Below are 12481 nucleotides of genomic sequence, written 5' to 3' on the forward strand. Positions count from 1 at the left end.
GGGCAAGACTCTTGTATTATAAATTGGTCTGGATTTGCAGTACATATTCCATAAGAACAGGTCAGGAAAAACTATTTGATTTCTTTTTTTCAGCAAATAATTCTTGTTGTCATCACGATATTCTTACAGTCAAGAAAAACAAAGCTATAATAGGACAGAATTAATTAAATTTTGTCATAGCATAACTGATTGTAAGCTCTACCAGTACAATGTCTCCAAGAAAACTGAAGGACAATTATGCTTTCCATGCTTCCTCTCTTAACCTTCTGGTTTATCATGTAAAAGATATTTGTGTATCTGTGTATGTATCTTGCCCAACACAACCAAACGTTCATTATTTCTGTGTTAATAATAGTATAATCAAAACATTCCAACTATTTTTCTTAGCTCAGTTTTCCTACACTGCCAAGCATGAGGTATAAGGCATGGGGGCATTTCACCACCTGAAGCATGCATCTTCTGGACAAAGTTCAGATGTCAACATGACTCTGTAGCAAATATGGCAACTTTTTGGATTTTTAGAGGTTGATACTACTCTGTCTCCAAGCTTTTGTAAATACTAAAAGGTAATGCTATCTGTGGACACAGCAGATACAAGTTCTCCACTGAGACTGGCACAGTCTTAAAGAAGTGATTATAGCTTGGCCACATAGAATAATGCCAAGGGATAATTGTGTGGTCCATATTTGTTCTTTTTTGTGATGTCTAGACAGAGGATTCCAATATTCCTCAAAGCAAAATTAATTTGTTTGGATGTCTGCACCATCCAGCATATCATGATCAGTGACTGATGAATGTTCATCAGGAGTTTTCTTTTAATTCTTCTCCTGAGTGTACCGAGCATGGAGAACCACACCAACTTTCAGAAGTGTGTCTGCAATGATTGCTGTGATCCAGCAATTATAAATTAACTAACTTTTTTTGTTCTTTTTCTGTCAACATCACTTATTCTTTTGGTTTTTTTATTCAGTTACAGATACACTGAATTATGTCCTCTGAAAAAAAATTTCCTGACTTAAACTCTTAAAAAATTGCCCCATCCCCTACATAATCAAGATCTTGTCAGTCCACTTGTTTGAAGAAACCTGAGCTGCCACCTTTTACATCCAAAGTGTCATTATTGGGTACATCCGCTGGATTTTGGAATGAGGTATTCTCAGCTGTTGGTAATTAATGAACCACACAATAGGTTGTGACTTAGATGTGAAACAACAAGGAAAATTCTTATTCCAGAGAAACGTAAAATGTGTGGGAACTGAGGCCTACTGTCTCTCCAACTCCCACAGTCATATGGCAGGGTTTTCACTCTTCATGATGTTGAAAAGAAAGATGGAGAACAGGCAAAAAGAAAGATGTTCTAGACTACCTTTGTCTGCTTTGCTTTCCAGTGACTGAACTATGGTCCTTTAGTTGCTGAAAATACTTGAAGCATGGTAAGAAAATCTGGAGTTCCACAAGGCAAGATAGCATATTGTAAGGCAGATGTAAATACTTCTTGCAGGTGGGAGTGGTGGGTTCAGGTTCTCTCCAGTAAGGAAGATCGAACCTAAGTCACCAAATCCTATCTGGCTTTTCCACTGAGTGTCCAATCCTTTGACCCGTTAAGGTAACTCACTCAGATTGCTGCCTTCCCCTCTAAGTGCTTTCTTTCTTTTGCTTTTTCATATCATCTATGACATTAATATATCATTCAATTAAATGTCTATTTGCTTGTTTTCTTTTCCTTTCCACAACTAGTATAAATAAGTACATTGTGGGAGAAATAAAACTCATCTTTAATTATTTTGAGCATGGTAGCTTTTATGTGTGCCACTCTTTTTATTAGCTGGGAATTACATTTATAGTGATGTAAAAATAAGAGCAACTGGATGGGACAAATAACTCATTTTGACATTTATATACCTTCCATATATTAAATATATGGAATTTCACACAATGAAATCAGGGATGAAAAATTATCATGAAAATAGTTATGGTACATCAAATAATACTTTTCCTTTTTTTGTTTTTCTTGAGTTAGTTAAGAAGACTTGAAAGGGTTCTGTAAGTGCTTCTTTTGTTAAAAGCCATTGTAAATTATTCCAGCTTTGAGAAAAAATATCTTGTCAATCTCTTCTTTTGTGTTCTTTCCCTCTGCTTCCATTACCCACTTCAAGGCTTTTACTTTCCCTGCTGGGCAAAGCTCCCAGAAGCCAAGGAAGGAAAGCAGGGATGCTTAGTTCTGCTTCTAGGGCAGTGTCAATGGCTGCTCTGGGAACCAGACATTTCTGATATTCTGTAATGGTTATGTTCCAAATGGCTTATGTGTCATCATGTCATCGGCTTCATGTCAGAGAGGTATACTGAACAGGAACTGAGGCTGAGCACACTGGTTTGCAGTGACAGGCAAATAAGCAGAAAAATAGTATCTTAGTATCTGCTTTCTTTTCTGCTTTTCCATTTCATGATTTTTAGTCAAAATACATGTGTATCTAACTTTTGACAGGATTTTATACTGCTGTGCAAAATACAACCTGTTAGCAATTTATACCTTTGTGACTCATAGTGGAAATATTGTTATGTTTGAAAAGAAATAAAACATTATGAAAGAAATTAAATACGGTGTTACTTTGGGTTTCTTCAAATTGTAGATTTTTTTAGGTTGTTTTTAAAAATGTCTGTGATTTTAAAAGCTTGAAAGTAATATTCTTATATAGCTTTCTGTTATATACTACAATGAATATATATTTATTGTTATATTTCTTCATAGATATTTCATTGATCATAACACAGAAGAAGATAGGTATTTCACCATTGATGCTAGTACTGGGACCATTAAGACTGCCAAGATCTTTGACAGAGAGGAGACACCTTGGTACAACATCACAGTGGCTGCTTCTGAGATAGGTAAACAATTTATTTGGCACATAGTGTGAAAAATAAAAATTAGAAAGGAAAATAATCACTTTCAGATTTTAAGAAAGACTACCTTAATATGCTATGTTCTTTTAAACACTAGTGGGTTTTTAGCTAGTCTGGATAAAGGAGAGTTTCCCACGACTGTGTGAATACTCTTAACTCCACAGAACAATTAAACAAAATGCCACATGCTTATGTGATTCCACCTGTGTAAATTTGCCACATTTCTCTGCATGGGGCAGAAGGCTGCCTATTTACCCAGCAACATTTCTAAGCATTCAGTGTCCTAAAATCAACAGCTTGTCCCATTTGAGTTTCATAGTTCATATGTCTTAGAAGTTAAGACTATATAGAACAGTCTAAGAAATTCATCTTTCTTTCTTGTATCTACTATCAATTTTACTATTTTAATGAATTAGATACTAAATTTATGGCCATGTTAATTTATAATCAATAGATTCCTTGCAGTTTCTGATTATGTCTCTGGCCTTTTAATAGGCAAATTGACAAATAAAGGTACAATAAATACTTACCTGTGCATTTGAAAGCCCTCTAATTTTGATGAATTTCCATTGCCTCAGATAAGCCCTGCAATGATCAAAAAACATCTGGCTGAGTAGTCTGAGACAAATATTTCTACTTGAGGCAAGGACAGCATAAAGAACTTTTCAGTTACCCTTTTTATCACAGGGTCTTTATTTTTCCACAGTCAAAGTTTTAAATTTAAAAAACTCAACAAAGCAAATGACGAAAGAAAAAATCCCATCTTGGATCAATAGATCCAGTCCTCCTAAGCGCTATTCATGATACCATCTTTCAGTGGCAGTGATTTTGATTAAAACTGTGAAATACTTTTACGTATATTCGTTTTCCTTTTTTTTTTGGTTTCTTTTTTTATGACAAAACACAGGTTTTACTGCTAACAGGTGCCACTGACATTGAGCCTGGTCTGCTTTCATCTGTTTCATCTCTAGGTTAAAATTTAATCTGTTCTGCCACTACATCACTAACACACACTACTAAATAAACAGCATGAACATATTTCATACGTATAACAAATTGTTTCTTATTATTGTACCTACATTCACAACTAAATTGACATTTTGAGCTAAGTACTTTTCTGTAGTAAATAATAGGATCTATAATTTTATGATTAGCTCTTTGAAAAAGTAAACACTATCACTCCTGTGTACTTGACAGTGTTTTCACGTATAGAATGTGCTATTTCAATGCATCATGAAATAAAATATAATTAAAGCCTAATCGTAAGCGGGTGCATAGTGTTAATTCAAAAAAAGACTTAAAAGCTACATTGGGACACTGAAAAAAGGAGAAGTTATCAGTCCTTTTTTGGAATCCATTGAAATGTAGTTATTTTCCAGAAAGAAATCTCAATAGCATAAAACTTAAGCATAGCATTCTACACATTATTTGTTTCACATAATCAAAAGAGTTCTGGTACATTTATCATGGTGAGAAGAGCATGAAGAAGGAGGATTATGTTTATAACTAAAACAGAATGGAATGAATAATAAAAATTATACCCTTTTTTCCTTTTTTTTTTTTTTTTTGACACTGCTTAGAATTTTCTGTTTCAGGTGCAATTTGTTACAGGGAAACATAGATCTGATTTTTTTGTCCCTTGCACTGTCTTTGTTATAGTTAAAGCTAGGGGTTGGAAAAATAAGTAAATCTATAGTTTCTGTTGGAAAAACAATTCAGTTATGAAAAAAGGAAGAGAGAGTAGTGAAGATGACAGGCAGACTGACAGGCAGTCTAAATGACAGACAGCCTTTCCTTGTGTCTAGTTCCTCAACCATTACAACACTGTTGCTCTCTTCCAAATCCATTGTGAACTTAACAATTGAATTTATGGTGAAGCAAGGAGCATATGCTGTGTATGGCCAAAGCTCTTACTTTAAGTGCTATCTATCCCATACCTACAGTCTTTTATGACTTTTGATTTCAAGTTCAAGCAGAAGGTATTGCAGAACTAAGACAAAAGCTGAAATATAGGTCAAGGACTATGACCAAAGAGTTATTTAGCTGTGGGAGTGGGATTCTTCAAATTTATCTGACAAACATAGAAGCTTCCGACACCATTTGCTTAGCCAAGAGCACAGCAGAACCTGCAAGGCCCCTAAAGATTGTACTCCTTCAATAACAAGAGGTGCTCTGCAGGTATAAAGTGTTGGTTATAGTTGGTTTCTTGAAGTGTTTTCCTCTCCTGACTTTGTGTTACATTTCCTGTTATTAAATGTCCCTGTGATAGAATTCAGTTTCTACCTATCATCCTTTTGGCCAATATTTGTAATCAGGGTTATTTTACCTAAATGGTACTTAGCATTATATTTCTACCCCCAAATGTATGATATCTTCATGCTCCAGCCTTATTCTTTCTGAACCTTTCATAAGGCATTTACTTTCACTTTTCATCTCAATATGTGGTATATACACTCTGCATTGGTCAACTGTCCTCTCTGAAATCAGAGGAAGTCCTACCACTTTGCTCTGTGAGAATAATGCTGATGTAATAATCAGTGGGCTTTTCCTGTTTATGCTGTTACTTCTTAAAGCACACCATTACTATAAGCATGGATGATCAATCCTTTTCTTTCTTTAACATTCATTGCTCTTAAACAGCATCATACAATGAGGAGGAGTGGAATTTTTGTGTCCAGAAGCATCTACTTTGATTGTTTCAGTACTGGTGCTTCCTAAAATTTCTTTGTGGTATTAGGGAATAAGATAATAAAATAATACTGTAGTTTATGTTCAAGAATCTACAGACTAAATCTGGGGCAGGGGGAAGGCATAGTAGTAGTAATAGTAGTAGTAATGTTGTAAAATACGGTTTCACATAGAATTATTACCATTTAATTGACTCCTTAGAATTCTTTGAAAAAATTTACAAAAGTCTGTTTGAAAGAGGGAGAAGATAGAATTTGCTTGGGTCTAGTAAAGGTTTTTGAAAAGTCTTTGGCAAGAGTAATGAGAATAGGAAAATACAAAGCAAGTGCACAGTGTTTTATAACAGATGAAAGACTGATTTAGAGGAAAGAAATACAGTCATAGTAATACAGAAAATACAGTCTGTTCCTTTGGAAGTGGAAAAAGTTAAGGATGAGCTATTTTAAGGAGTAGTGTAGAATCTGTCAATTAGAATTCATTCTAATGATAGCACTCAATGATAGGAAGTGATTAAAATTCCAAAATTACCTGTCTAGATGATAAGAATTAAGGAAGATTGAGAGAGATTAATGTAAGAGCAAGACACACAGAAGAACAGTCTAGATAAATGAAGGGTGAAGTGGAATGAAAATTGTCTGAAAAGGCAGGTTCAAAGGGCTGTAACCAGCAGCCCAAAGTGCAGCTGGAGTCCAGTCAGTAGGAAGTACTCCCCGTGGTTGATACAGGATACAATGCTTTTTAATCTCTTCATTAATGGCCTGGTTGGTGGAACAGGGTGCACTCTCAGCCAGTTTGCAAATGACACAAAACTGGAGTAATGGCTGACACATCAGACTGTCATGTTGACAGCCAGAAGGATCTCAACAGGCTGAAGAAGTGGGTGAACAGGAAATCTTGTGAAGAGAGATTTAATAACAGGAAATGCAAAGTCTAGCACTTGGAGAGGAATAATCCTATGCACCAGTTCACATGGAGGACCAACTGAGAGGTGGGCAGCTTTTGAAAGAAGGATGTGGAACTCCTGGTGGATGAAAGCTGAACATGAGCCAGTGATGTACCCTTGTGGCAAAGGAGGCCAATGCCATTCTGCACTGTGTGGAAAAGCATGTGGTCAGCAGGCTGAGAGAGGTGATCCTTCCCCTCTATACAGCCCTGGTGAGGCCACACGAGGAATGCTGCCAGATCTGGGCTCCCCAGTACAAAATACTGGACTAAGTCCAATGCAGGGGCATGAAATCTTTAGGGACTGAAGTATCTCTCATATGAGGATAGGCTGAAAAGGCTGGGATTGTTCAGCCTGGAGATGTGAAGGCTTATAAGGAGCTTATCAGTGTGTTTAAATAACTGTTAGGGGGAGTGTAAAAGGTGACTGAAGATGACCAACATGAGGGAAGACTCATCTGAGTACTATCCAGGAGGCAATGTGTACAAATTGAAATACAGAAAATTCCATTTAAACCAAATAAGAAAAATGGTTTTACTGTGGGATTGATCAAAAATTGGGACAGGTCACATTGAGAGGTTGTGGATTCTCTTTCTTGTAGCTATTCAGAACTCAACTGGACATGGCCCAGACTAATGCACCCTAGTAGATCCAGCTTTGAGCAGAGAAGCTGGACTTGCAGATCTAAGGAGTCACCTTCAAAATCAACGATTCTGTGATTTTTTGATACCGGGAACTGTGTTTTGAGTGTGGAGAAGAAAAACAGAGCAAACCAGCTTCTAGATATGTTTTTCAGAGGATGTTAACACCAAAAGATTACTGGAGTTCATAAAATATTCAACATTTAGGTGGATAATAACTGTACTTCTAATTAGAAATGTGACATTTTGAAAGCAAGATAAGCACTTGTATTTCAAAGATTTTAAAGGTACTTTCTACTGCGAAATTTCTGCATATTTCTCTTACCCAGCTGGTTATCATATCAGTGTGTAGAATGGATTGCTGGGTTAACTAGATAGATCCTCAACAGTTTGGCAATGGAGTTGTGGTGCTTCTGAGTGTCTCCAAAATGCTCTGCAATTGTTTGAAAATGGAAAAATCAGGCAATTTTCCACTATTTGCTTAAAGGAAAACTTCAATATGATGGGTGCAAAAACTTGTGTTTGAAGGGTCAATACAGAGTTCCTAATTTGTAAAGCTGTAGCAAGGCTGTATAGAACAGGAGACTTGAAATAATGATGTTCCTGCCAGGTTCTGTCAGATCCCCCAGACTTAATGAAAACCTATAAAGAGACAGCAAAAAACCACCACATGAAGGATACTGTATATACAGAGATTTGATACTGTAACAGATTAGAAATCAAAATACTGAAGAGACATCATTATGCAGTTGACTTTACAGAAAAAAAAAAACAGAAATCTCCAAGGTATTAGACAAAATCAGATATTGGAAAAAAAACCCCAACCAAGCAAATATATTAGTCTTTGTTTATATGTCTTCTGTATTTTATTTGCTATGCATATTCCTTATATGAACTTCAGGGGAAAAAATACTGAAATGTTGGGTTAGAGCAGTACTTCATTGAGAAAATATGCAATACCCTATGTGCTATGGAAAGGACACCGTGAAAATCCTGTCATTGCAAAAAACTACTCAAAGAAATAACTTTCAGACATATTTTAATAGAGTGACAACAAACCCTGTTCAGAATTAAAATATGCAAAAAAGCAGGATAGCTCAAAAGAATAAAAGTTTGGAACATTTATTTTACAAGAATTACAATACAAAACATTAAAGTGCCTTTTCTAATTATAACATAAGTAGTTTTTTAATAAGTCTTGGTAAAAACAATAACAGGAAGATACAGTTACATAATTCAGAGGAAAACAGGATTCACAGAGACAAATAATAATTTCCAGCAGTGAAATATATAACCCCTTGAGAAGTTGAAAAAAGAAAGTCCTATAATTACATCAAATAAAGAGATAAAGTGTATTGTTATAGTGAGGTGTGGTTATATCTATTCTTTGGAATCACAGGGATATTACTACTCATATTACTGTCATTAAACAGCAAGTTTTGAGAAGAATTTGACAGTTCTTTTTCACATTTTATGGTTGCAGAAAAGATATTATTAAGATTTTGGTAGAATATTAAAATATATTACTCCTGATAGCGCTACATGAGGCTGTCATATGGAGAAGGATAACTGAAGCTAGAGGGGAGATATAAAGTATACATAGTATTTCTGCTAATGCTATTAAGAGGCATGCTGATTTATTTTATAAAAAGTGAAATGAAAAGACAAAAATAAACAATTCATTTCCATTTATTTTGAAACACATGAAAGAAATATATGCATTGCCTGAAAGAAATAAGTCTTTAGAAGAATAGTATCCTGGCAGAGAACATTAAAACAAAAGAACAAGATGTTGTGACAATTTATTTTCTTATTTTAAATTTTTCCACATAACCAAGAATAACTCTAATAGTTTGTATCAAATAATTATTTTTTAAAAAATGTTTCCTTTACAATATCCTTAAGAAAGTAATCTAAATCAGAACAAAATGCTGTTGCAGTTTTATAATCTCCTAGCACTTTGTATCTGGTGGACAGCAGGAAGATTGTTTAATACCAGTGAGTTTGTTGCTAGATTCATGTCTCAGTTTTTCTTTGAAGTGAATTTTTTCTTACAATAAATACAAAATGTCCTCATAGTGATTTTCAGTCTCAGTTTTTTCTTCAAACGTAATGATTTATGTATCAATAGAGAATAGACTTAAACAATGAAATTCACTCTTTTTTTTTTAAATATCATTAGAAGGAAATATTTTCTTTTGTATTGTTTTGCTATATCTATTATTATCTCTATAGGTGCATTACAGTAACAGAAATAAAATTGTTATCATAAACCCTGCCTTCACCGAGGAAAAAATCATGTTCATTCTTCATCTTTGACCTCACTTGCATTCTGCCTGCTAGCTCAGTTTCAGAAAGAGTTTTGGTATTGGTAACGTTTACTTTATTTTTCCAAGAAACAGATTCTGACAATTTTTTTCCCTAAATCTAAAACAGATTAAAGTAGATTGTAAAAATAAAAACTACAGGGTCTGAATTTTGAGACTCTATTGGTCATGGTGTAGTGACGACCTGGATATCTGGTATCTTTTTACTGGTGAGAGCTGGACACAGTACTGGTACCCTGTCCAAACTCACCAATGATACACAGTTTACTTTAAGCCTTGGCAAGCTGCCTACTAATGCATCACAAAAATACGAATTTATAGCATCATAGAATCATTAAGGTTGGAAAAGATTTCTAGGATCATTGAATCCAACCATTTAGCCTGGAAAAAAGGAGGCTCAGGGAAGACGTTATTGCTCTCTACCACCACCTGAGAGGAGGTTGCAGCAAGGTGGGGGTTGGCCTCTTCTACCAAGTACCAAGTGAGAGGACAAGAGGAAACAGTTTAAAGTTTTACCAGGGGATATTTTATCTTGATATTAGGAAAATTTTCTTCATTGACAGAGTGGTCAGGCACTGGAACAAGCTGCCCAGAGATGTGGTGGAATAACAGTTCCTGCAAGTGTTCAAAAATCATATGTAGCAGCATCTACTGTTCTTTTAAATGCACTTATCAATGCAATAAGGAAAGCCTACAAAAAAGGTATTTAAAAAATCCAACAGTTGTTGAAAGGCAGTAAGGTCTCCATCCTATTCAAGAAATGATGCTTCTAATTCCAATTTCAATGCTTATTCCCTATTTATATTGGTTTAGTCATTGGCTTCTAGGCATGCTGGATTTTCTTCTCCTGTTTCTTTGGGAAAAGCTATGATGAAGGTACTCCTACATTATCATCTGAAAATGGGGTAGGGTACAGCTCTTCTTAGCTCCCAAGGTGGGGCCCCAGAGAAAGGATAGAACTTGGAATCATATGGCATTTATTTCCCCGTGGGAAGCTTTGTGACAGAAATTTCAAAAAGGACATTTCCAGCCACAGAACTGGTATATTTTCTGGTGCCCTGTTCTAATCAGGCAGTCAGCACCAACATTGTCTGTGAGAATTTTGCTTGCATTAAGGCAAGAGGGAGTTTCCAGCTTGAAAGCTCTAAGTGTTTTTGGTCTAGTGCAGTGCTATGATTATTACTATTGCTTCTATAGCTGCTATCACTGCTACTGTGATCCAAGAGAACTGAGCATCACCTTCAGCTTTGTGTTCATCAGTGAAAAGTTAAATTTTGCTACAAGAAAAAAATAAAACATTTGCTATCCAAATTCAGATAACATTATTTAGAGATACCCACTTCCTTACAAAAAAACAGACTGGAACATTACACTTATTCCTAGATTCTGCATAATTTTCTCCTTGCCAGAAAATTTAGTTTATCACATATACACCATCCTGAATTAAACCCAGTATTTTATGAATAGTGCCACTCTCATTTGCATATTGGGCATTCTTTTGTCACTTTAGCTTTGTTTCAGTGATAAATTTTATTCTTCCTAGAGCTATGTTTATTCTTCTAATATGTTAAAACTAATCTTTATTAGAGAAGTGTGATGAGTGCTTTGTACTTCTCTTTAAAAATAATGGTGTAGAGAGCTAGTTGAATTTCCTAAATATTGGTTTGCATTCTAAGGTCTTGAAAAGATGTCAAAATGGGCTTATACAGTAAAACAGTTATGAAAGAGTCTACAGTTAGGTACCAGTCTAACTTAAAAAAAAAAGTTGAAAAAAACAAGAAAACAAAACAAGAAAAAGCAAATAAACAAACCCACAAAAGATTGTTGATGTCAGGACTTCAATTTTGAGAGTCATTCAAGAGGAATTTATTTTCATAAAGCCTTTGGGAATTTTGTTATTGTGAAAAGGAAGTCTCAGACATCAGTAACTGCATTAAAAAATCTTTCTTCTTAAATGGGGGTTTTAAAGTTTTCCCCCAGAAACTTGTCAAAGGGAAGACTCAAGGCTTCACATTGGCTGTTAATTGGGTCTTCTGTAAATTTATAGTGGACTTGCCAATAGAGGATCTGGTAATGAAATTGATTCACTTTACGGATGTTTAGTATTCTGGAAAAAGAACTGTTTATTCTGGGAAAAGTCTCAAGCATAAGAAAGCAAGTCCCTAGCATAGGTGAATCAGAGCAATGTTTCTGCTTCTGTTACCCCTTAAAACAGAGCATTCACTTTGAAAAATCTGCTCTTGAGGCATAATGCTAATAGGACACAGAATATTTTGTAATGTGCAGGCCTGAAATGTATGTCAGCACTGATTATCTTAAAACTGGAAATCTGCCAAACTCCTGCAAGAAATTTGTCTAATTAAGAAAAATGTACTATTAAAAGTGCCAATTATTAGATTGGTTTGGAGATTGCAGATGAATTGTATTCTTGAAAAAGATAGGAGTTTATGTTAGTTCTCAAAATCAAAACTTAAGAAAAAGGAAAAAACCTTGTATTTCCTTCAATTCCTTCACATTCTCTTCCCCCATTATAAACTGTTCTGTCGCCTTGCATGCAAATCTATGTTGTATGCACACTCTTCAAGACTGTTTTGGTAAGTGGTGTTAATACTGTACCTATTAGCATTTTTTAGTGAGTAGCCTGTCAGTATGGAAATTTTCCTGCAAATGTCAGTGATCCCATGAGGTACCTGCTTCCAGAGAGTTACTAATATTACTGTGTGCATAAAGAGCACTTTCAAACTGGTGAGGTATTTATAAATTCTTTGTACTGCAAAACAGCTGCAAAAGAAATAAAGGTAACTTTACTGAATCTCCATAAACCCTCTATGTAAAACTACTGCAAATCTAACTTGCTCGAGTAAGAGTGCTCTGGGTAGTAGTCACAGGCATACAAGAGGACACATTCAAGGTGGGGCAAAGAGGTCTGCAACAATGTACTGAAACAAAAGTATTTAACTCTTTTTGCCACACACTGGACT

The 12481-nt window shown here is 35.2% G+C and overlaps 1 protein-coding gene across 1 annotated transcript in view; it reads left to right on the forward strand.

Annotated features, from left to right (window-relative positions):
* The window catches only part of CDH18 (cadherin 18), a gene marked incomplete at both ends in the record, with an annotated part of 166875 nt that overhangs the window by 132090 nt on the left and 22304 nt on the right, over positions 1-12481 (forward strand). Inside the window, one exon of the mRNA XM_082295385.1 lies at positions 2750-2886. Within this exon, the coding sequence (XP_082151511.1) occupies positions 2750-2886 (137 nt within the window). The remainder of the gene's footprint in view (positions 1-2749; positions 2887-12481) is intronic.

Source organism: Coloeus monedula, assembly GCF_965178545.1.
Source record: "Coloeus monedula genome assembly, chromosome: 1".
Classification (NCBI taxonomy): domain Eukaryota; kingdom Metazoa; phylum Chordata; class Aves; order Passeriformes; family Corvidae; genus Coloeus; species Coloeus monedula.